The 24,173-nt window shown below is 41.6% G+C and overlaps 2 protein-coding genes across 2 annotated transcripts in view; both read left to right on the top strand.

Moving 5' to 3' along the window:
* cc2d1b (coiled-coil and C2 domain containing 1B) overlaps positions 1 to 24,173 on the top strand; it is a 417,139-nt gene that overhangs the window by 226,960 nt on the left and 166,006 nt on the right. The gene's annotated exons all lie outside the window — the stretch shown is intronic.
* txndc12 (thioredoxin domain containing 12 (endoplasmic reticulum)) lies at positions 297 to 22,763 on the top strand. The gene is made up of 7 exons (XM_078218565.1): positions 297 to 423; positions 920 to 980; positions 7,962 to 8,014; positions 8,182 to 8,255; positions 12,625 to 12,694; positions 17,866 to 17,949; positions 19,248 to 22,763. Exons 1-7 carry the CDS (start codon positions 336 to 338, stop codon positions 19,325 to 19,327), a joined length of 510 nt encoding a protein of 169 aa, XP_078074691.1. The 5' UTR covers positions 297 to 335; the 3' UTR covers positions 19,328 to 22,763.

Here is a 24,173-nt window from a genome sequence, read left to right as displayed (position 1 = left end):
TGGGAGCTAACATGAGATGCTCAGGACGCAAACAAAAATCGTAAAACATGGAAAAAGGTGCAAGTCCCCCAGTATTTCCTTTCCTAAAATGTCATCAGTTAGGACTAAATCAGGTGACAATCACATTCACTGTGTTGCGACGTTTGCTTCGCGAAGGTGCTACACATAAAGACAGAGGCGTTTTCTCAGAGGGAATGATTGGGAAATGTGGTGTGTCTGGAATCAGGAAGATGTTTGAAATTCCAGCTCAGAAAGAGTTACACTACGTTCCAATGCGTCACTTCCGCTCTATCTCTGGCTTCATTGAGTTACCGGCGAGAGGGTCGGAGTTGATCATGAAGCTCCAAATATCCCTGCAGCTCGCCGTCTTCTGCATTCTTCTGGTCTGCTCTCCGACATCTGGGAGTGAAAGTCTTGGACGAGGTGGGTCCATTTTTATTATATTAAAGATGGCTTTGTTCTCTTTTAATCAAGAGCTGTGCAAACTCAAAAAATACCAATTATGTGGCTACGGTTGATCAGTTTTCTCTACCACTCTTTCCGGATATTCAATGAATCATTCAGGTGTCTCATGTTTCTGAAAATACAGTTGCTTTTTTTTGGACCCGGACTCAGTCATTGGTGGGAAGTGGAAGGGAGAAGAGCTTAATACATAACTGGTCCAGTGTCCATGAAAGGCAAATAGTTTAGTTAATCTCCATTTTGTTTCCCAATACCCCACATCCTCAGGAACTACCCATAATAAGCACAATCTTTACACGGACCAGCAGCGTGTGCATACTAATAAGTATCAGTCAACTTAAAATGACCCAGTTACATTGAGCTGGAAAGATAAGAGTCACGTATGGGGGTTTGGGTGCCAAATTTTGCTTCTAACTTGTCAGAGATAGATATTCACAGCAATGACGATATTTTTCAGGATTTGGAGATCACATTCACTGGAGAACGTTGGATGATGGAATGAAAGAAGCTGAAGCCAGGTATGCAAAACTAAGTGGAAGCATCCTGTACCTTGTCACTTAAACTTTTTGATTTAACCTTCGTGTAATTACTCGGTAATTGACTTTTTCCTTCTGAGAACATTCTAGTTAGAGCAAAATTTGACAGTATATTTTAACATGATGCATAAAAATGCAATTCCTAAATTACACCTGATTATATTTCATTTCTGTCAACATTTACTCTATCTTAAATTTATTGCCAAATCTGTGGAACATGTCAGTCTTTGGTTTTAATAATGTTGTCTCGCTCGAGGAAGATGCACAACCAGTAGAACTGATCATTTTACAATGCTTGATAAATACAACAGTTGTGCACAGCACCTCCCTTTCTGGGTGTATTTTTTTTAAAGGTGCATATCTGAAATATGCAGATTTAAAGTGCTTCCTTTTTTTCAGCTACCTTTCCACAAGATGTCAGTATTTACCTTTCCAAATTCACTACACACAGAAATAGTTGTAATGACCAGGTTTACTATAAAACAGTGAGACTGTTGATATTCACTACTGCTTATGCACAAAACAGACAGCAACCTTGAAGAAGTGCAGATATGGAGCTTAATGTGAACATTCAGGTGTAGCCATTGGAGATGTGCTGTTGCCCATTCAAATGTATTGAACAGCATGAAGTTCCTGTGCTTGAATTGCAGGTATGGACCCAGAAAGTTGAGCCTTGTTCCTTTCAATCCGTGTACTATCATTAACAGGTTGAGCTTTGGCTGCCAAACAACCACTTGGACACTGAAAATTAACCTTTACAAATGTGGAGTCTCATTCCTTCAGCTTTTAGTTGTTGGAGGTTTAAGTTTTTTAAACTTTTTGTTTGTGTGTATCTATTTCAATCCATTCTTTCTTTTTCACTGATCATTTTGCTTTCTGTACTTCGTCTGACATTGATTTCACTGTTTAATTCACTCTTCATGATTAGATGCCATGCTGCAACCAGAATAAAGCTTACAACCTCAAGAAGAAGGAAGCACCCCATTTCACCTACTAGGTCCTTGAGGCCTTGATCAGTGGAGTGCAGGGACACAAGCTTTAGCCATCCTCCCAATTAGTGACAGTATCCCACTATGTGATTAACATTCATGTGATGTCAACCTCAGTTGAAGTCGTCTCTGCACTCTTGGGTGAAGTCAGGTGTTTGAAGTGTGATGTAAACATTTCTAACCCTTTGTCCTCAAGGAATACCTTGAGTGAGGGCAGCTCATTAGCATTCATATTCTAGTGGCATTTGTGTCTCTTCAGTGGTAGTGGCAGAACACAAGACATGCACAGCAAGGGGAGATGCCTAGTTGTGTCCTCATCGTATCCTCATCTCGGCTGCAATAGTGTTGGCATCATTAGATGGCAGTGAAAGCTTCAAGTCTGCTCTCACATCACTGCTTCTCAGCTTCCACTCTGTTCTCAGAGTGAGCGCATTCACAGGGCACTGCAAACTGAAGCAGAGATCATGGTGTGTTGATTCATGAGGCCAGAATGTGCAAGTGTGAATGTGGGACTTGTTCTCGTGCGAGTGGTTGGACATCTCCTGAGATAAAAGGGAATAACATTAAGGGCGAGGAGAGATGTGGCTATGCCCTCATTTAACTGAGTGGATGCCCTTTGGCCCATTATGAATGCAACTTCTGGTGAACACATAACTAGTCTTCATTGATGGAATGCCAAATATGATGCAGATGTACCTTTCATTATTACATTCACTAAAGTCTACATTTCTAGGTGTTACTCTGGAGATGCAGTTACTGTGATGTGAAGCCACTTAGTTCTGTCTACCCCTTTAACATCTTTAATAAAGGCATCAACTTTCAGTAGCTTTCTTCCCAAGGAGGTCTTCTTATTTTCTAACTAAGCTGCCTCCTGTTCACTCTTGTGGCACCAACAAGCTAGCTGGCACCGCCTTAGCCCAGAAGTGTTCTTCTCCTCCCACTGTCTCAAACCCTGCCCAATCAGATTCACTGTTACTTTAGTTTTGAGTCAGTGCCATTACTATGGTGCAGCTAAATGGTGGTTCTTCATGTTTATTTCCAAACATCTGACACTTCCTCTCTCACTGTCCATGTGCCTGATATACACTTCAAATCTCATGATGTGAAGGTAGAGCTTCCTCCTCCTGTTGCTGTTCAGGCTTCTCCAATAATATTGGATCACATACATAGTTATTGTGGCGGACATTCCTACCCTCCCCTGGAGCCCATCATTTGTGACATGCCCATGTCCAATGTGGCCCCCTATCCACCCCATCTAGAGGTCATGTGCACAGTTACCTACCAAGATTAAGCCCACCCCATAAAGCTTCGCGTACCCATCATTTTATTGTCTACAGGCTGCAGATGCCTCCAGTTACCATCATCATTTCATCTGTAGCGCAGTAAAGAGACAGCCAAGCCCAGAGACATCATCTGTGAGACAGCCCTGCACTCAAAGCTATCCTTTTTTCCTCTGCTCCTGCTGCATGCCCTCTGCAACCCTGGACTGTATCCTATCTTTGACTTCTGACCGAGGCCCATGTAGCCCCTGGACAGCCTGTGGTCTGTGGCTTCTTTCAACATTGCCAGAGGAGTGTCTGTCATCTGTGACTCCTGACTGTAAGCCTTAGTCCAAGGACTTGGACTTTCACAGAGTTCCCCATTGCCATGTCCTCCCCACCCCCTCCCAAACCACCACCCTTCCTTTCATCTGAGTCTCTCTGTGACCCATCCTTTTGTGCCATTTGAACAACCCCCCCCTACCCCCACCCCCCCCCTTACCCCCACCCCCCCCCCCCTCCCCATCCTATTCTGGAGTCTGCTTGCATCCCCGTTCAGTCAAAAATATGGTATCCCTTTGACTCCCATGTTTGTCAGTGTTTCATGTACCTTTGTCAGGCTCCAGCTTCCCACCTCTGTCTATTCTCTGCCTTCTATTGTTCTTCATCCATCTCCACATCGTTGCCCCTCTGCCCTCCCATGTGTTTGCCCCCTTCCCCAGCCTTCTTCCCTGTTAGTTCCCTTTTGATTCTCATCCCAACCTCCCTTCGCACCCAACCTCTGGTCAAAATGCTCGTTTATGAAAGTGGAGTTCTGCCCAAGTACCACTGCGCAGGTGGTGTCCTTCTGGACAATGGTGTCAGCCACTGGGAGCAGAAGACCCCTGCATTCCCCAACCTGACTGCAGTACTGGTCAGTGTCTGAAAGTGGAGACTTGCATGAGTCTGCAGCACAGTGGTGTCCTCCTGGACAACGTCAGCAAAGAGCAGAAGCAGACCAACCCTACAGCCCCAGCAGTGTGGCATTCATCTTTAACAAGCAGCGCAGCGCTATGGTAGATAGGCAATATATGTTGCACCTCAAAGTCTTGAGTGAACTGAAGATTGACTTGTGCTCACCACTCCTTTCCAAATGGGTTTGAGGCCAACGTAATTTCCTGTTTGTGTAACAAAAGATTGGAAGGCGTGATGAGATTCCAGTGAGCAGCTATTTTAATCAGCATTCATGAGATGTTCATGAATACAAATAGTGTTCATGCCATGAGGCAGCAGGATAACTGACCCATCATTAACCCGCCATCGAGAGAATTGCAAACTGTTTTTACACCAGTGGTTTTCTGACATCTTGCCTGCCATTGGATTCTCTACTCCCATCCTGCTGCGGGCAGGATGGGAAAATTGCACCCTCAAATTTAAACAAAGCAAATTGCATGGATATGATGGGCAAGCTGGGAGTATAGATTGGGAAACAAAATTTAAAAGACACAATAGTAGGGAGGCAATGGCAAACATTTAAAGAATTAATTCATGATTCCCGATGATTCTACATTGCCTTCAGGAATAAAAACCTCTTAGGAAAAGTGGTCCAACTGTAGGTAACATGAGAAGTTAAAGATAGCATTAGAATAAAGCAAGAGGCTTATAATGCTATTCAAAATGTGCAGTAAAGTTGAGGATTGGGAAGATTATAAATTCAGCAAAAAATGAGAAGGAAATTGATGGAGACAATAAGATGTCAGAATAAACTAGCTAGAGACATATAAACAGATTATAAAAGATATGAAAAATGAGAGCGATTAATGAGAGTAAATATAAGTGCCGTGGAGGCAAAGAAAAGAGAAATTATGAAGGAGAATATGAAAGTGAAAATACTTTTGCATCTGTCAGGGTAGAAGATATTGTAACATCTTGGAAATGTCGGGGAATCAAGGGTCTAGAGAAAATTAGGAATTTAAGGATATTTATTAATAAAGAAATAGTACTGGAGAAATCAATGGGATTAAAAGCTGACAAATACTCTGGATGTGATGGCCTACACCTTGGGTTTCAAGAGTTAGTGGATGCATTAATTTTGATTTTTTAGAATTCCCTAAATTCTAAACTGGTTCCTGTGGGTTAGAATGTAGCAAATGTATGCCCACTGTTCAAGAAGGGAGAGAGAAAACAGGGAACTACAGGCCAGTTAGTCAGACAGCAGTAGTAGGGAAATTGCTGGAATCTATTTGTAGGTGCACGATAATATAATTAGGCAGAGTCAACATCATTTTATGAAAGGGAAATAGTATCTGACAAATCTGTTAGTGTTTGTGGGTTACTAAGGGGAAATCAGTAGGTGCAGTATATTTGGATTTTCAAAAAGCATTCGATAAGGAATTGCACTAAAAGTTAATATAAAAATTAAGAATTTGAGATTGGGTTAATATTTTGACTCAGATTGAGAATTGGTTCATGAATAGAAATCGGAGAATGGGAATAAACAGCTCACTTCTGTTGGTAGACTGTAACAAGTGGGGCCTCACAAGGATCAGTTCTAGGATAACTGCGCTCAATTTTATGGGGAGGTATGTATCCAACATTACTGACAAAAAGGTAGATGGGAATGTAAGCTGTGAGGAGGACACTAAGAAGCTGAAGAGGGATTTGGACAGGTTAAGTGATTGGGCAAGAATGTGTCAGATAGAATATTGTTGTACCTGTTAATTCTCAGATACTTTCAACCAGTTTACTTACTCCAAGGTTTTACCCCGGTGCCCTTATTTACAAGGTGGGGAAAGGACAAACACAAGTAAAAGTTCAACAAGTTTATTAAATAACACTATTAACCCTTAAATTACCCACATAAAACAAGAGGATACCCCAGATTCAAGTATACTACCCGTAAAGGTGGTTTGGTTAAACTGCAGGCCCGATTCTCTGAGTCCCTCTGGTCTGTCGTCACGAAGGTGAGTCTCGATGGCCGCTTCTTCCTTCCTTCCTTCTCTGGTCAGTCTTCCGAATGGTCACGGCCGCCTCCCCTGTCGAGTCTTCGCTGCAGTGTGCCTCTGAGTGTGTCCCTTTATCCCCAGCCTGCTTGCCTTTCCAGAAACTTCTCTGGCTTCCGGCCAATGAGGTCCCAGGAGGGGGTTCCAATACCCAGTGGGTTTCTTGATGTCTGCCTGACAGGACACCAGGGTCCGCCCCCCCAAGGTTTCTTGATGTCTGCCTGACAGGACACCAGGGTCCGCCCCCCAGGTGTCCATCTCCATGTTGTTGAACTTGTTATCAGGTAAGGTTTCTACAGGATCTCTTGGTGACAGAAAGTCTGGCCCGATCTGGGCTTCTAACAATAGACCGATGCATTTCAATGAGGTGCCATGATCTCCTGCTAAGTCTCAAGTAGAGTGTAACGACCTTTGATGGGTGGTTGATGGGTCAGGCCCAGACACATTTGTGTATTGTACAATTGGCCTGCCTGAGGTTTGACTGTGTTTGATTTCAATGTGCCCAATTCTTTAATTTAGGATATCCAATTTTATCAGCCTTAAAACTAGGCCCTGTTTATATCACCACAATATAATGTGGTGGAATGTGAAGTTAGTCACTTTGGAAGGAAAAATAGAAAAGCAACATTTTTTTTAAAAGATGAGAGCATGGAAAATGTTGGTATTCAAAGAGATCCAAGTGTCCTTGTAAATGAATCACAAAGTCAACATGCAGGTATAACAAACAATTAGGAGAGCAAATGATATGTTGGATTTACACTCATACTCCAATCCCTTGTAATAAAGATAGTCCTTGGTTGACATTACCATTATGCCACCATTTCCCCATGACTCATATATTTACCTGTCCCAAATAGCTTGTGTTTAAGCTAAGATTTTAAAAGATCATAGATTATTTGTCTGTATAAAGACAACTGAACTTAAACCTATTTTTTGTAAAACATTGACGTAGATGTACAGTAAGAAACAAGATCCCTGGAGGAATTTCCCCTTCCTAGCTCCGGGCTCTAAACGCCAAAGTCAGAGAGGGGAATTCCGTTGGGAGAAACGAACTGAACAGGCTGGGATTTCAATCCGTAACTTTCACGGTCTGGCTGGTTCAGCTGCTGAATGGTCAAAGGAGCATGTGAATCCCTATTTTAAAATTTGGTGGCAGAGAATACTGCAGTGCTGTTGTAATGCATTACCCGATGCATCTCTAAACATACGTTTTATGATTTTAGTCATTAGGTTCCTCGATAGGCTCAGCCAATAAAGGCAGTGTACAACTGAATTATACCAACAAAAAGATCTTGGGTTTCTGGCCTCTGCTGCGTTGGTTAATTTTTAGCTGAGTTTGCAATTGACCTTCGTGCCCCTGATTTGAAAGAGAAGAATGAACCAGGGTTCTCGTCTTGATCCTTATCCAGTGACCCTTGAAAGAAGATTTGTGGCTGCATCTATATCTGGCTGGATGTTGAGTACGGACAGGATAGCTTTGCCAGCTTTCACTGTCCAGATTGCCCTTCAGGACAGGAGAAAACAATGGGAGCGAGAGCAGTTGAAAATTAGTGGCCATGACGTTTGTGCACATTATGTGCCATTTGTCTACTTAGTACTGGTGTGGTTTTTAGCTTGCAGCATTTCAAATCTTTTTCAACTTCATATTCAAATGAAAATATAGTTACCATTAAGGGAATAACTGTAGAATGTTTACTCATACAAGACATTCAAGATTTCTTGTTTCATTTTTAGTGGCCTACCAGTGATGTTGATTATACACAAAAGCTGGTGTGGTGCATGTAAAGGTAGGTTCCAATTTTTAAAAGAACCTGTTAAGATTGTAAAATGCTTTTCTTTCAAGAATGTTAATTTATTTTGCTTAATTACTTTGGGTACTCGTAAGATCTTTGCAGCTGCAAAGAGGTGGCATCAGGTCATTTGTAAAGTTTTTAACAGTTTTTCTTTCTATTAGCGCTGAAACCAAAGTTTGCTGATTCTCAGGAGATCTCAGAACTGGCCCATAACTTTGTCATGGTGAATGTAGAGGTAAGCATATCTCTGATTTAGCCTTAGGAAAATGATTGAATGCTCAAGCCTGTCCCATAATGTTATGATACCTGAAGCATCAGGATTAGACACCCACTACCCACCAGTATTGGAAGAGGTTAAGTAGGGGAAAAAGAGATCAGAAATGTTTTTGACCTCCTTAGGCAATCAAAACAGAATCACAGAATTGTTAAGGCACAGGAGCAGGCCATTCAGCCTATGTTTATGTGCAAGCTCTCCAAATGAGCATCATGACTTAGTGCCACTCCCCTGCTGCTACACATTGTTTCCATTCAAATACTCCCTTGAATGCCTCAGCTGAACCTGCCTCACAACACTTCCAGGCGATGCATTCCAAACCTGAACCACCTGCTTTGTGAAAAAGTTTTTTTTCACATCACATTTGCTTCTTTTGAAAATCACTTTAAATCTGTGCCTCACGTTTTTTGATCCTTTTACGAGGGGGAACACTTTCTCCCTATCTCCTCTGTCCAGCCCCTTCATGATTTTGAATTTCTCCATCAAACCCCCCCTCTTAGACTTCTTCTCTTCAAGAAGAACAGTTCCAACCTCTCTTATCTTTCCTCATAACTGAAGTTTCTCATTTCTGGGACCATTCTCGTGAACTTCTTCTGCACTCTCTCCAGTGCATTCACTATCTTCCTATAGTGTGGTGCCCAGAACTGTGCACAATATTCCAGCTGAGGTCTAACTAGTATCTTGTATAAGTTCAGCATAACCTCCCTGTTCTTGTACTCTATGCCCCTATTAAAAAAGTCCAGGATACAATATGCTTTATTAACTGTTATCGCCCCCTGTCCTGCCACCTTCAATTATCCATGTACATACACACCCAGGTCCTTCTGCTCCTGCACCCCTTAAAAACCTTGTCCCTAATTTTATATTGTCTCGCCATGTTCTTCCTACCAAAATGCATCACCTCACACTTCTCTGAATTGAACTGCATCTGCCAGCTATCTGCCCATTCCATCAACTTGACTGTCTTTTTGAAGTTCTACACTGCCCTCCTCTCAGTTTACAATACCTCCAAGTTTTGTATCATCTGCAAATTTTGAAATTGTCTCCCACACACCAAGATCTAATCAGTAATATACATCAGGAAAAGCAAGGGTCCCAATACAGACGCCTAGGGAACATCACTACAAACCTACCTCCAACCCAAATAATATCTATTGACCATTACTCTCTGCTTCCAGTTATTCAGCCAATTTTGTATCCACATTGCTACTGTCCCTTTTATTCCATGAGCTATAACTTTTCTCAAAAGTCTATTGCGTGGCACTGCATCAAATGCCTTTTCAAAGTCCACTGACATCATCAGCATTACCCTCATCGACCCCTCCTATTACCTCTTCAAAAACTCCAGCAAGTTTGTTAAACACAATTTCCCCTTTAGAAATCCAAGTTGACTTTTCCTAATCAATCCACATGTGACTACTAATCCAACCCGAATAACTGTGACTATAAGCTTCTACAATTCTGCTACAGTTCTATAACACTGATGTTAAACTGACTGGTCTGTAATTGCTGGGACTATCCTTATAACCTTTTTTGAACAAAGGCACGACATTTGCAATTCTCCAGTCCTCTGCCACTTCCACTAAGTTTAGAGAAGACTGGAAGATTATGGCCATCGCCCCTGCAATTTTCATCCTCACTGCCTTCAATATTCTTGGAGGCATCTCACCCAGTCCCTGGTATCTTGTCAACATTTAAGTGCCAACAGTCTACTCAACACCTCCTCCTTATCAATTTTGAACCCTTCTTGGACCAGAGTTCCCTCATCTTCTCCATGGCCTGTGTAGCATCTACCTCCTTGGTAAAGATAGATGCAAAGTATTCATTTAATACCTCAGCCATGCCCCCTGCCTCCATGTGTAAATTCCCTTTTTGGTCCGTAATAGGCTCTACTTCTCCTTTTATCACCCTTTTACTATTTTATATGCCTATAAAGGACATTAGGATTCCCCTTTATGTAGGGTGCCAGATTTTTCTTATGATCCCTCTTCCCTCCTCTACTGTTTTTTCAGCTCTCCTCTGAACCTTGTATATTCCTCTTGGTTCTCAACTGTGTTTTCTACCTGACACGGGCATAAGCACATTGTTTATTACCTTATCTTAATTTTTAATCACCTTTTTCATCCAGAGAGCTCTGGATTTGTTTGCCTTATCTTTCCCTTTTAAGGGTACGTACCTTGACTGTATCAGCACCATTTTTGTTTTGAAGGTAGCCCATTGTTCAGCTACAGTTTTTTCTGACAACCTTTCATTCCAGTCTAAATGGCCCAGCCCTGTTCTTCCCCCATTGATGTCGGCTCTCGCCCAGTAAATTATTTTTACTCTGGATCGCCTATTTTCTTTTTCTATCATTATCCTAAACCTTACAATACAGTGATCACTGTCTCCTAAATGTCCCCCCCCCCCCCCTCCGACATTTGATCTACCTGTCCCACCTCCTTTCCAATAACCAGCTCCAACAATGCATCCTCCCTTGTTGGAATGGACACATACTGCTGTAGAAAATTGTCCTGAACACAATCTAGGAAATTTTGCCCCTCTCTGCCTTCTACACTACCATTGTCCCAGTCTACATTTGGATAATTAAAGTCCCCCCATTATAAGTACTTTATAATGTTTGCATCTCTGTGTAATTTCCCTGCGGATTTGGTCTTCTGCATTCTTCTTACCAGTTGACGGTCTATAGACTACACTGAGCAATGTAATTGCACACTTTTTGTTTCTTAGCTCTTACCAAATTGATTCTGGTCTTGAACCCTCTGGGACATCCTCTTTCTCCAGCACTGCAATGCTCTCCTTAAACAATACTTCCTATTTTCCTATCTTTCTATCTTTTCTGAACAACTTGTATCCAGGAATATTTAACACCCAGTCTTGCTCTTCCTTCAGCCAGGTTTCTGTTATTGCCACAACATCATACTTCCAGAATGCAATCTGTGCCTGTAACTCCCCAATCTTATTTCTCTGTGCATTCACATATATTTACAGTAACCCTGATTTAGATGGCATTACTTTCTCCTTTACTGCCACTTCACCTATCAACATACCATTCTCTGTACTAGTGCTATCTGTCCCTCCTAATATTTTGTGCATCTTGGTATTCCCTCTCTAATATTTCCTCTTGCTTCCCTCACCCATGCTCAGTTAGTTTAAAGCCCTCCCAAGAGCAGTAACAAAACGCCCTTCAAGGAACTCAGTTCCAGCTCTGTTCAGGTGCAATCCACTGGCTTGTACAGGTGTCATTGCCCTCAGAGCCAGTACTAATGTCCCAGGAATCTGAAGCCCTCCCTCCTGCACCAACTTTCCAGCCACACATTCATCTGATTTATCCTCCTATTTCTCACTTGCACATGACACGAGAAGTAATCCGGAGATTACTACATTTGAAGTCCTGCTTGCTAATTTTCTACCTAGCTCCTTAAATTCTGATTGCAGGACCTCATCTCCCTTCCTACCTAAGTCATTGGTACCAATGTGGACCACGACCTCTGGCTGTTCATCCTCTCTCTTAGCAGAATTTCATGCAGCAGCTCTGTGACATCTTTGACCCTAGCACCAGGGAGGCAACATGCCATCCTGGAGTCACATCTACAGCACAGAAACACCTGTCTGTTCACCTGACTATTAAATTCCCTATAATCATTGCTCTTCCCACCTTCTTCCTCCCCTACTGTACAGCCAAGCCATTTGTGCCACAAACCTGGCTCTACTGCACTACTGAGGTACCAATGCCCTCACCGGCATCCAAAGTGTAAAACCGATTTCTGAGCGGGACTCCAGGGGATTCCTGCACTAACTGGTCAACAAGATAATATCTACTCTACTTGATATTTACCTACTTTTTATAAGGTCTGATTTCTCACTGCTTTCCTTCGGCCAGAAACTGACCAGGTCTTTTTGTTTGGAGGTGTGCAAACAGTAGGCACTCGCTGCATCTGTCAATAACTTGTTCCATAGGTCTGCCATCTGCAGGAAAAAGAACTTGCATGCATTCCCTACTGTACTCTTCAATCTATCAAGGGGAACAGTCTAGTCCTTTTACAATTGTACATTTATCAAATTACTCCAAATTCGCAGCATCTCTAAAGTAAATAGATTCAACTTTTTAAGCCTATCTGGGTTGCTATGATAATTTGAGAAAGAGTTCACTCTCATGGCCCTCCTCTGAAGTTTTTCAGTGCTTTCCATATTGGAAACCATGTAAGGGGATCAATACTGGACACAGTGTTTGAAGTATGGTCTCACCACAATCTTGAACGAGGATGAAATTATGTGCGTTATTTAATATCGAATTGTGAAATGATGAGTATTTTCTCCTCTGTTTTTGTAGGATGAGGAGGAGCCAAATGATTCAGCCTTTAGCCCAGATGGAGGATACATACCTAGGATCTTATTCTTGGGTAGGAACAAAGTATCCTTAGCACCGTTGAAGTGAGGAAATCTGTAGGATTTGGAGGGGGGGGGGGCGTTGTGCAAAGTCTGTGTACCCTCTCATACTCAAAACCGAGTCTTTATTATACTGTGTTGAGTGATATATTAATTTTCATCCTACAGTTACTACTTGCATATGTACAAAACTAACTTATTGTCAACCAGTTTTCTTGCCTTAATTATTCCACCACTGGATTTTGTGATGTTTGGGTGGACTTAATTGCATTTTTTAAGGAGAAGTTGACACTGCGGACAAATACTTGGCTCTAAAGTTCATCTATTTCAGTGCATAGCATTGTTTTCTTTTGCTAATTTTCATGTGCAGTGCTTAATAAGTCATAGAGTTCTTATGGCACTGAAGAAGGCCACTTGGCCCATCAAATCCATGCCAACTCTCTGTAGAGCAATCGGTTTCATCCTCCTGCTCTTATCTTTGTCGCACTAAGTTTGTTTCCCTCAAGTGTACATCCCATTTCCTTTTGAAATTATTCCACCATCCTCATTGGCAATGAGTTCACGCTTCTTTTTGAAGTCCTGTAAACTTCCATTTCTAAGTGCCAGTGCAGGGTAGATTCATTGGATGACTTTAACCAGCTGACCTCATTTGCTTGTCTTAAGACTTCCTGCACAGTGACCAGTGTTCTTTTTATTAATTATGGAGACATTAGCTTCACTAGCAAAGTCAGCATCTATTGCCCATCCCTGGTTGACCTCAAGAAGTTCCTCAGGGTAGTGTCGTAGTCCCAACTATCTTCAGCTGTTTCAGTAATGACCTTCCCTTCATCATAAAGACAGAAGTGGGGTTGATTCGATGTTCCATTTACAGCTTCTCAGATACTGAAGCAGTCTGTGTCCATATGCAGCAAGACCTGGACCATATTTGGGCTTGGGCTGATGATTGGCAAGTAATCTTCATGCCACACAATTGCCAGACAATGACCGCCTCCAACAAGAGAGAATCTAATCACCTCCCCATGGCATTCACTGGCATTACCATTGCTGAATCCCCACTATCAACATTCTGGGAGTTACCATTGACCAGAAACTGAACTAGACTAGCCATATAAATACTGTGGCTACTAGAACTGGTTAGAGGCTGAGATTTCTGTAGAGAGCAACACATCTCCTGACTCCCCAGAATCTGTCCACCGTCTACAAAGCACAAGTCAGGAATGTGATGGAATACTCCCCACATGCCTTGTTACAACCGGGATGGGAGGAGTGCACAGTTTCTCTAGCCCCACTACTCCACTTGTCATACCATCATTGAAAGTGTTTAATTCACTCAACAAAATGGCCAATTATTTACCTTCACTACTGTTAGACCCGGAATAAAATATTTTAACCAGGCTCCTTTAAATAAGCTCGGAATGATTGACTTATATTAAAATTAAACTTATTTTTAAAATGAGTTGCAAAAACTGGTTAATACTCAATTTCACACACACACACACACACAATGCAGAGATTAGTGAGTAAGTGAAATATTACCAAAAGGGTGGCATTTGCAGGGTTTTGATGCCGTCGATCTGGTGCTCCCTGGTGTGAAGGCAGAATGCTACTCGCAGTAGATGTCTGAAGGCTCTCACCAACAGAGCTTCAGCATGGAGGAGAATAGAGCCAGATCAATCCTGGGACCCCCCCCCCACTTGTCTCAGCCTCTTTAGTTTCCAAATACTAACAAATTCCACTGAGATGAGGATTCCTAGCTGGACTCTGATAACCACCTGGCGCTTCAGGCAAGGAGAGTACGAGTTAGACAGCTTTCCTATTCTTGGTGGATTCTCAATTGAGTTCAAAAAGATAAATTCAAAATATGAATCTCATCTTTGTCAGATGATTTCCAGTAAATCACTAGGGCAGTGGTCTCCAAATAGTCAACTGCGGTCAACAGGTGATCCCTGGATTCACAAAGTCAATTGTCATTGGCTGCCGAACCAGCAGAAAATACTCAGGACTCGGGCTTCCTGTGCTGATGAACGTATCAGCTCTTTGGCTGCCGAACAGTTGCCGAAAATACATGCGACTCGGGCATCTTGAAGTGACGAGCGAATAAGCTCATTGACTGCTGAAATGCAGGTGCCAAGACGTGGACTAAGCTGGATGAAGACAAAATGATGAGCAAGGAGCCGGGGACCTCCATGAGGGCAAAAACCTACCATTTCCACCAGCAATGGGAAAGTGAATTTCTTTTTATGAATGTCAAAGGCAACACCATTTGTCTCATTTGTTAACAGAATGTAGTCTTGAGTAAAAGAGGTGATTTGGAACGGCATCACAAGACAGTTCATGTAAAATTTCAAGAAAATTTCCCATTACACAGCGCCATTCAGACAAAGAAAGTTGGGAGTTAAAGGGAATGTTGCAAGCTCAACTGCCACTCTTCAAAGCCTGTGGCTAAAGGCAATGTAAGCAAAAAGGTGTCTTTTCGCATTAGCCATCTGCTGGCAAGACATAAGAAACTGTTCACAGATGGCGAAGTTATCAAGGAGGCTATGATGGTTACTGCCGACATCTTGTTCAAAGACTTTAAAAACAAAGATGAAATTATGACAGCCATCAAGAGCATGCAGCTTAGTGCTTTAACAGTAGCCAGAGGGACGGAATTGTTGTCCAAGGATGTATCTCACCAAATATACCAAGACTTATCAGGTTGCAAATGTTTCTCACTGCAGATCAATGAATCAGTAGACATGATGGATACGGCCCAGTTGATTGTTTTAGTTTGCATGGCATCCAAAGATGCCACAACAAAAAAGGACTTTCTCACTCTTGTCAATCAAAGAGAGGACAAGAGGTGAGGATGTCGACAACAAATTTAAAAGATGGCTAAGAAAATATTCTGATCAATAAATTAGTTTCAATCACAATTGATGTTGCATCGTCAATGCAGGGTTTGGTGCACTTTGCAGAAATAATCCAGAAATTCCGTCCTTTGTCAGTTACCACTGTGTTATCCACCAACAAATGTTAGCAGGCAAGGTTATTGATTTTTCTCATGTAATGACAGTTGTTGTCAAGATCGTCAACTCAATTTGTGCCAGAGCTCTGGAACATTCCTTGTTCAAATCGTTACTCAATGAGCTTGATGTCACCGACAGTGGGCTAATCCTTCATGCAGATGTGAGATGGTTAAGTCGAGGAAAAGTTCTCCAGAGATTTTTAGATCTACCCTCTGAAATTGTCACCTTTCTTAAATCAACGAATGAAGTGTACAGTGAGCTGTCAGGTAATGTGTGGTTGCTAGATTAAGCTTTCCTTAAGGACATAAGTGCAAAATTGAATGAGCTAAACCATGAACTGTAGGAGAGAGACAGAGGCTTGTCACACATGATCGGTGCAGTGAATGTGTTCATGTTGAAGCTGGGCCTGTGGTCCTCCCAGTTGAACAAAATTAAAGAGCACTTCCCAAATCTGGAGAAAATCCAACAACTGGTAAAACAGAAAGGGGTTCTATCCAAACAAATTCTGTGACCACCTGAAAATTGGAAAAGGAGTTCAACAGGCGATTTCAGGAGTTAGACAAGATGGAACAAATCATCATGTTTGTCTCAAATCATTTTCTTCAGGTAGACATTGGAGAACTGACAACAAAATTTCAGTAGGTGTTTGATCACAGCAGTGGACTTGACATGGTATTAATCACCATGCAAAATGACATAGAACTGAAAGCTAGGTCAAGGGGCAAAGACTTTAGGGATCTTGTAAACAGAGAGATATCCCGTCTTCTGACATCGTGTGCACTCAAGGTGATGGCCTACTTTGGTTCCACATACCTCTGTGAGGTGGCTTTTTCCCCAGATGAAAATTATCAATTCCGATGATCGCACTTGTCTCACAGATGCCCATCTATGGACTGTGTGAGACTGACCATCTCAAACTATGACCCAGACTTCACAGCACCCACCAGTAGCGTGCAAGCACAGGTTTCGCACTAAGAATAGGTGAGTATTATGCACAAGCACATTTTGGGGAGTTTTAGTAGGGTCAAATTTTTAAGAGTAGATCTCATGCTGCATTTTGATGCCAAAAATGACCTTATGTTTAAAAAGAGTGGAGACCACTGCATTAGGGCCTTTGCCTTTAAAACAGTTGTTTTTCCCCCAGCATTAAAACATTTACAGTTCAATAACTCTCATCCAAGTGTTGTGTTGGTCGGGGGGAATATTTGGAAGAGGCCTGCTTGCTCACAGTCCAAGATGAAATGATGACTTTTTTTTAAAAGTTGGTTGCCAAGTGTCCAAGTAATTCAGTACCCTTCCAGATTTCATAAAATATAGGTCTTGAAGATATGGCTTGCCAACAGCTTGGATGAGTGTAGCTCCAACAACAGGCGACACGGTAGCACAGTGGTTAGCACCGCTGCTTCACAGCTCCAGGGACCTAGAAGGACAAGGTCAGCAGATGCATGGAAACACTATCTGCAAGTTCCCTTTCAACTCCAACATCATCCTGACTTGCAACTATATTTCTGTTCCTTCTGTGTTGCTAGATCCAAATCCTGGAACTCCCTTCCATAAAGCACTGTGGGTGTTCCTACACATGGACTGCAGTTGTTCAAGAAGGCAACATGCCCTCCACCTTCTAAAGGGAAGTTAAGGATGGATAATTAATGCTGGCCTAGCCAGTAATGCCCACATTCCATGAACAAATATTTTTTTTAAATGGGCTTGAGTCTTCATTTTAAACCATTGCTTCTCCATGGGGTGAAGGTCATCCCAGCATGCTGTTAGACTGAGCGTTTCAGGATTTTGACATAACAACACCAATTTTGGAAAACTATAGTTAATGGCTCAGCTAGTTAACATAAATGAACTGATTCCTAAAATTAGAAGTCTCTAATTTTGACCAAAGTGCATCCAGTCCTGTTGACATAATGTCAGATAGTCGTAGAAACTCGTTGCTATACTGAAGAGCCTTTCTATTTGGCATTAGTTTCACGTTACCAACATACTGGACATGTAATGACAAAGAATCAATTACAGGCAAGTGGACAGATGAATTAGATGTTCCTTTTTTTTAAAGAATAAATTTAGAGAGATGAAATTCTAGTAATTATTCAGTGACGGGCCTATTGACAATTGACTAATCCTGAAGTTCTCATTTCATTTATTCTATTTTACTATTGGTTACATTGCAGATGCCGGAGGTAAGGTTCATCCAGAGATCATTAATCAAAACGGAAATCCCACATACAAATATTTCTACAGTTCTGCTGACCAAGGTGAATATGAAGCCAATATTCAGTTATTTCTTCACACAACATTCCATCTGTGTCTCATTCTCTCTTTCCTTCCCTTCCTCCGTCCCTCCTTCCTTTTACTCATTGGTAAGTATGTTGCTGCTCACATTGTCCTCTTTGTTTAGGCACTGGGAAACCTGAGTCCATGTTGAACATTTTCTTTCTCTTAATCCAAATCTAATTTTATATCTATCCATATAAAAGTTGTCACTCGATACATGCAATCAACTGATGTGGAGAAGAGCATTATGTTGGAACTGGAGTAGGTGCCTGTCAAAATCGATATACTCCAGCCATAATGCCATAGGTCATCTAGGACTTCTCGCATTCCTAAGTGCTGCTGCAGGATTGATTTGTATAATTCAACCAATATGTGATTGTGCTTGATCTGCATCTCAAATAAAAACTCAATTGCATTTCCTTGGCCATAGTGAATGGCTGAACAAATTTCAGCATCATCCTGCGTCAAGTTCCAGATTGGTCCATATTATCAAAGAGAAGCTGCTGAATAGTGGCCAGGTATTCCCCATAGGAAGGGAGAGAGAATAAGATTGCCAATCACATCAAGCTATCAAGGTGCACTTGCAGGTCAATTATACAGGTGGCAATAGGAACAGCTTCAGAGAGAAACTTACGCATGCAACTGATGGAATTATTTATGATTGTTGGTTGCTCCAGAGAATTTTGTATGCCTTGGAACAGCCAGCTTACATGTGATAAAATGTCAAAGGGTGAACGTAAAAAGAATATCCCAATGGCCTAGTCAGCAGCTGAGCCATATGGGGTGCTGTTGAGTCAGAAATACCCAGAAGGTCTCCGATTTGATCCTGAGCCATGTTGAGTTAATGATTTCAGTTGGGGTGATGGTGGAGTTTAAAACCTGGAGAATAAATTAGCCATGGCTTGCAACTCCTGATGAGGGCTTAGTGGTACCTTCTAGAAATTGTGTGCATGTGAAAATTTGATAAGCACGTGACTAGGTTTAGCTGTGGTGCTCTGCCCAATCAAAGTGGGTTGGTAACCCACACTTTGGAAGCTCACACTTAACGAGAGATACTTGGGCAGATCTTGAAGACAGAAAGAGTAAGAGGGTGAACATGTACAGATCTATTTTGGATTGGACCAGTGATATGAGTAAGATGTTTTGGGATTTTCATATTTTAAAAATCAATGCCATTAGTTTAAGAGCTTTTCCAATCTAGACTGAATGAGGTTGGCAATTTTTTGTCTCTCTTTTGGTGTTTCAGTGAACTAACAATCTATTTTCTGCCTGTGCATAGTGGCGTTCGCCATGAAGGAAGCGCAGGAAAAGCTGACCGGCGACATAACTACAGAACATCGCTATTCAGACGAATTTTGAGTAAATCAACCATTAGCATCTGATCATTTCCTGACAATGAGAGAATTTCAGAGCCTTGTCTGAAGCCATTTACTGATTTATTACTGTAGAATTGTTTCACTGTTAAATTGCATTTTTATTTACAGATTTTTTTTTCCTTTTAGTTCCTGAATAAATGCAGAATCACAGACCGTAGAATCCCTACAGTGCAGAAGAAGCCATTCAGTCCATTGAGTTTGCACCAACACTGACAGAGTAACTTAACCAGACCCTCTCCCCTGTACCTATCTCTGTAACCCCACACATTTCCTATGGCTAATCCACCTAACCTACGCATCTTGGGACACTAAGGGGCAATTTAGCATGGCTAATCCTCCTAACCTGCATATCTTTGGACTGTGGGAGGAAACTGGAGCACCCAGAGGAAAGCCACATAGACATGGGGAGAACGTGCAAACTCCACAAAGACAGTCATCGAAGGCTGGAATCAAACCTGGGTCTCTGGCACTGTGAGACAGCAGTGCTCACCACTGTACCATTATGCCACTCAGAAGGAGGCCATTCGGCCTATTGAGTCTGCATCAACTCTGACCGAGCTTCCTACCCAGGCCCTATCCCCGTAACACCATGTATTTATCCCACGAATCCCCCTGACCCGCACATCCTGGGACACAATGGGCAATTTAGCACAGCCAATCCACCTAACCTGCACATCTTTGGACTTTGGGAGGAAACTGGAGCACCCAGCGGAAATCCACGCAAACACAGGGAGAACGTGCAAACTCCACACACACACCCAAGTCTGGAATTGAATCTAGGTCCCTGGTGCTGTGAGGCAGAAATGCTAACCACTGTGACACCATGCCAGAAGTATAGCATTGAGCACTTGCATCTTTAGGAGATGACTCCGGCACTATTGTGGGATCATTTACCGATGTGAAATAAATTACATTCTTGTGACAGTGCATTAATTCTGGTTGCTCTGTTAGGCAACTATTTTTAACCACTCATCTACCTATTTATAGTTTTCATGTATTTGCAAAGTGTCACTCCAACCTGTCATAACCCCATAAATGCATGAGGGTTGTAAAGTTAGATGAAGTTCTGAATAATTATGTTGAGTTGGAACTTTTTTTTTTCAAATGTCAACCAAATGATTGGTGCCTTTAAAAAAAAATTCAAAGTGAGTGGAAAAGGCAACATGCTTGTTGGAATATTTGTCAGAGTACTTGATGTATTTGCAATGGATACCTGCTGCCTTTCTTCCAGGCTACAACTACCTTGACAAAAGTTATTGATGTAGTTCCTTGATCAACCTTTTTTGGGGAAATTTGCTGTAATAGCTTGGGGAAAGATCTGTAGACCATTCTCTCTCGTTTCCTAAGACTGACTTTGTTGAAACTCACCCTGTGAGAATTTGCGCCTGAATGTCAGTTGATAGCTAGATGGTAACGCTGAATTCTGCACCAGGAATTTTAATGGTTCGTGTAGAAAGCACATGCAGATGTGATTTTTCAATTCGAGTAGCAGTCCATGTATAGTCGCAGACCTTGAAATTATGTCATGGTGTTTTAATTTTTAAAACATTTGATGTACTTCTCTGAAATTCCTCCCTCTGCTCTTTTAATATTGAAAGATTAGGATGAACTGGGGTGGGAGCCTGGAATTTGGCAGCACAGGGAATCCATGAGTCTAGCATCCCTGTGGAGAGGGCATCTGATGGTTTGTGGACATGGGAAAAGGAAGAAATGAGCATATTTTTCCACTGGCAGATTCTTGATGCGTGTCAGCAGAGAGGAAAGGAAAAGCATGAGCCTGACAGCATTGCTGAGGACGCGCGCTCTCGATTCTGGCAGCGATGATTTGTAACTATCCAACCATTCTTAACGAAATCAATGCCTCTGCTAAAATAGCAGAGAAATTTCAAATCCCAGTAACTTGCATTATTGCAAGATTGTGTTTTTAATATTGTCATCACTGATTTGATTATTCATACACCTCCCCTCAATTAAAAATATTGTAAATGGTTCTGTGACGTGTGTCATATAGAATTACTCTGACAACGAGCGGACTTCCCAATATCAGTACTTCTGAATTCAAGGGATTTCCAAAAACTCCAAAAATTCAACTGAAATGGGAATTCTGAATTGTTGGAAAGCTCGAAGACTGTAAGAAGCTGGGATACAGGACCACCGATCTGGGTTCAAACTATAAATATTTGGGATTAATTTTACACTATTTTTGCATTTTACATAACTTTTGTAGCTTGAGGTGCTGGAAAACGTTTTGTTCTTAGAACTGTATTTCTTTAGCCAGAATGAGTTTTATATTGTGTTCAATTAACTTGTTATTTATAGTGCAGAATGTTTCCAAATTTCGAATAGAATTTTAGTGTTTTGGATTCCGATCATGGTGTCTTGTACGAACAACGCCCATGTCCAATCTCTAAACAGTGGAACCATGCAGTCCTTGTCTATCTGCAGAATTCGGAGATGATCTGCTATGAAGAATTATAAGAGTGAAGTTAAAGTCTAATCAAGGAGTCAGTGAAATTTTTGTACTTTTTAAACTATTTAAAACAGTATGTTTCTTCTGTGTTCATGAAACAACCTGAAATAGGCTTTCTAAACAAAACTTTCCTTCCTTTGGCCTTTATGAAAGGATTCCTTGTCCTTTAGTTTACTGCAATACAAGAAGATAATTGGAATTGGACTAAGTGTTTTCTCTATTGTATTTTTGATACATCTTTTGGAATGAAAAATATAAAACTAAAAGAAATTTGAAATAGAGTGATCTGATTGCTTATTGTCCATGCAGACAGTGGGCAGCCTTGGAGCAGCTAATTGCTTATTTAGGATGGAGATTTACACTTGCAGCAAGCAGCCCAATGCTCCAGATGTAAATTGGCAATGAAAGTCATTGGGTGGGATTTTCTGGCCTTGCTCACCCTAAAACCAGAAAATCCCACTTGAGGTCAATGGACCTTTCCATGGTCTGCCCCTGGCCTGCTCCGATTCCTGTGGCTGGGGGGGACGATGATTGTGAATCGAATCCACTGATGTCAGTGGTATGGGCCCACACTATGTAACATTTGGTAAGATTGAATGCTTTGAGTGCAACTTGGAGAGAACAAATGAAATCTTTTCATTGTTGCAAGACTGTTTTCTGTTTGCCATGCAAAAACTACTTGTTGGACTTAGATGTGGAAATATTAGTGCCCTATAATTGACTCAGACTCCCAACTGAAGACAAGTCGATGAGGGCTAGAACAATTGAGAGAATTGGATTTTGCAGGAAACACTCCTAAGAAAACAAGAATGATTAGTTAGTAATTTAAAAAAAAAATTAGGGTGACTAATCAGCTACACAAAAGCTACTGCTATGTTGCAAAAAACAATTTCCCAACTTGTAAATATTGAGAAGAATATGCAATAAACCATTTTTCTGATTAAGACTTTACAAGAGTAAGTTACTTTAAAACTGGTGAAATTATTCCTTTTTATTTTGCCTTCAAAACACTAATCATTGCTCGTGTACAATTCTAAAGCTGCTGCCAGCCCTTCTGCACCTCGTTGAAGGTAACCAATATGGTGAATGGGGAAAAGCTGTTTCTTCTTGGAGGACAACTCAGCCACACAGCAAGGATCAGCTTGAGGTCTCAGCTGTTCACAATCTATATTAATGACTTAGATGAGATGGAAAGTAACGTATCCAAGATTGTTGACGATATAAAGTTGGGAATATCAGATGTGAGGAAGATGCAAAGGCTGCAAAGAGATATAGACATTGAGTGGGCAACAAGTGACAGATTGAGTGTAATGTGGAAAAGTAAGGTTATTCACTTCGGTTATAAGAATAGAAAGCAGAATTTTTTTTAAATGCTGCAACTTCTGCATATTGATGGCCAGAGAGACTTTTTATTTGTTCTTGGGATGCAATTGCTCTAGGACGACTAATATTTATTGTCCATCCCGGATTGCCCTTGAGACCGTGGTAAACCATCTTCTTGAACCTCTGTAATCCATGCAGTATAGGTCCATCCACAATGCTGTTAAGGAGGGAGTTCCAGGATTTTGATTCACTGACAGTGAAAGAACAGCAATTTAGTTCCAAGTCAGGATTGTGTGTGACTTAGAGGGGAAATTGCAGGTGGTAGTGTTCTAAACTGTCTGCTGCCTTTGCCCTTCTGAATTAAAAAGCAGGACCACAAAAGTAATAACCTCTGCATTGCTGGGACTGGTGAGTTGTATAATAGGGCTTTAAACTAAATAGTAGGGATGGTGGGGGTTGGGAAGTGTTTATAAGAAAGGAGGTGTGGTAAATTGGAGAGAAAGGGCAAGGCTGCAGAGCAGGGTAGTGATATGGGAAATAAGCCAAGTGTGATAGAAAGAGACAGAGTGTAGAAACTTAAGAATGCATCAGCAGATGAGACTAGAGTTTGCAAGCATGGTAAAAAACCAAATTAAAGGCTCTGTATGTGCATGCTGCATTTGTAACAAAGTGGGTGACTTGATAACACAAATTTGTATGACCACATAGCCATTTCAGAGATGTCCAAGGCTGGGACCTAAATATTCAAGTCTAATTGATATTCTGTAAGAGGTCTTGTGCCACATTGGTTAGCATCCCTGCCTCTTAGACAGAAACTCTGGGTTCAAATCCCACCCCAGGACTTGATGGGCAAGAAAGGTGTGTTCATAATGCGGTCAAGCAAGTTGAGGGTCAACCTGCAAATCCTCCCAATATCCAATGGCTGGCAGTAAGAGCAGGAGAAACTCCTGGTCAACCATGCTTGATGTGGAGTGGTGCTCATCAAGCTATAAGCCTCTGGCAACAGACTAGTGACCTGTTCCAGGAATAACTAGTT

The sequence above is a fragment of the Mustelus asterias genome, chromosome 8, assembly GCF_964213995.1.
Source record: "Mustelus asterias chromosome 8, sMusAst1.hap1.1, whole genome shotgun sequence".
Lineage (NCBI taxonomy): Eukaryota > Metazoa > Chordata > Chondrichthyes > Carcharhiniformes > Triakidae > Mustelus > Mustelus asterias.
Note: the sequence above shows the minus strand (reverse complement) of the source record. Positions and strands in the feature narration are given on the sequence as shown.

Excerpts from the sequence above, each read along its gene's own strand:
- txndc12 (XM_078218565.1), top strand. The coding sequence starts at position 336 with ATGAAGCTCCAAATATCCCTGCAGCTCGCCGTCTTCTGCATTCTTCTG. Across the intron at positions 424-919 it reads GAGTGAAAGTCTTGGACGAG|GATTTGGAGATCACATTCAC; the intron begins GTGGGTCCATTT and ends GATATTTTTCAG. Across the intron at positions 981-7,961 it reads ATGAAAGAAGCTGAAGCCAG|TGGCCTACCAGTGATGTTGA; the intron begins GTATGCAAAACT and ends TTTCATTTTTAG.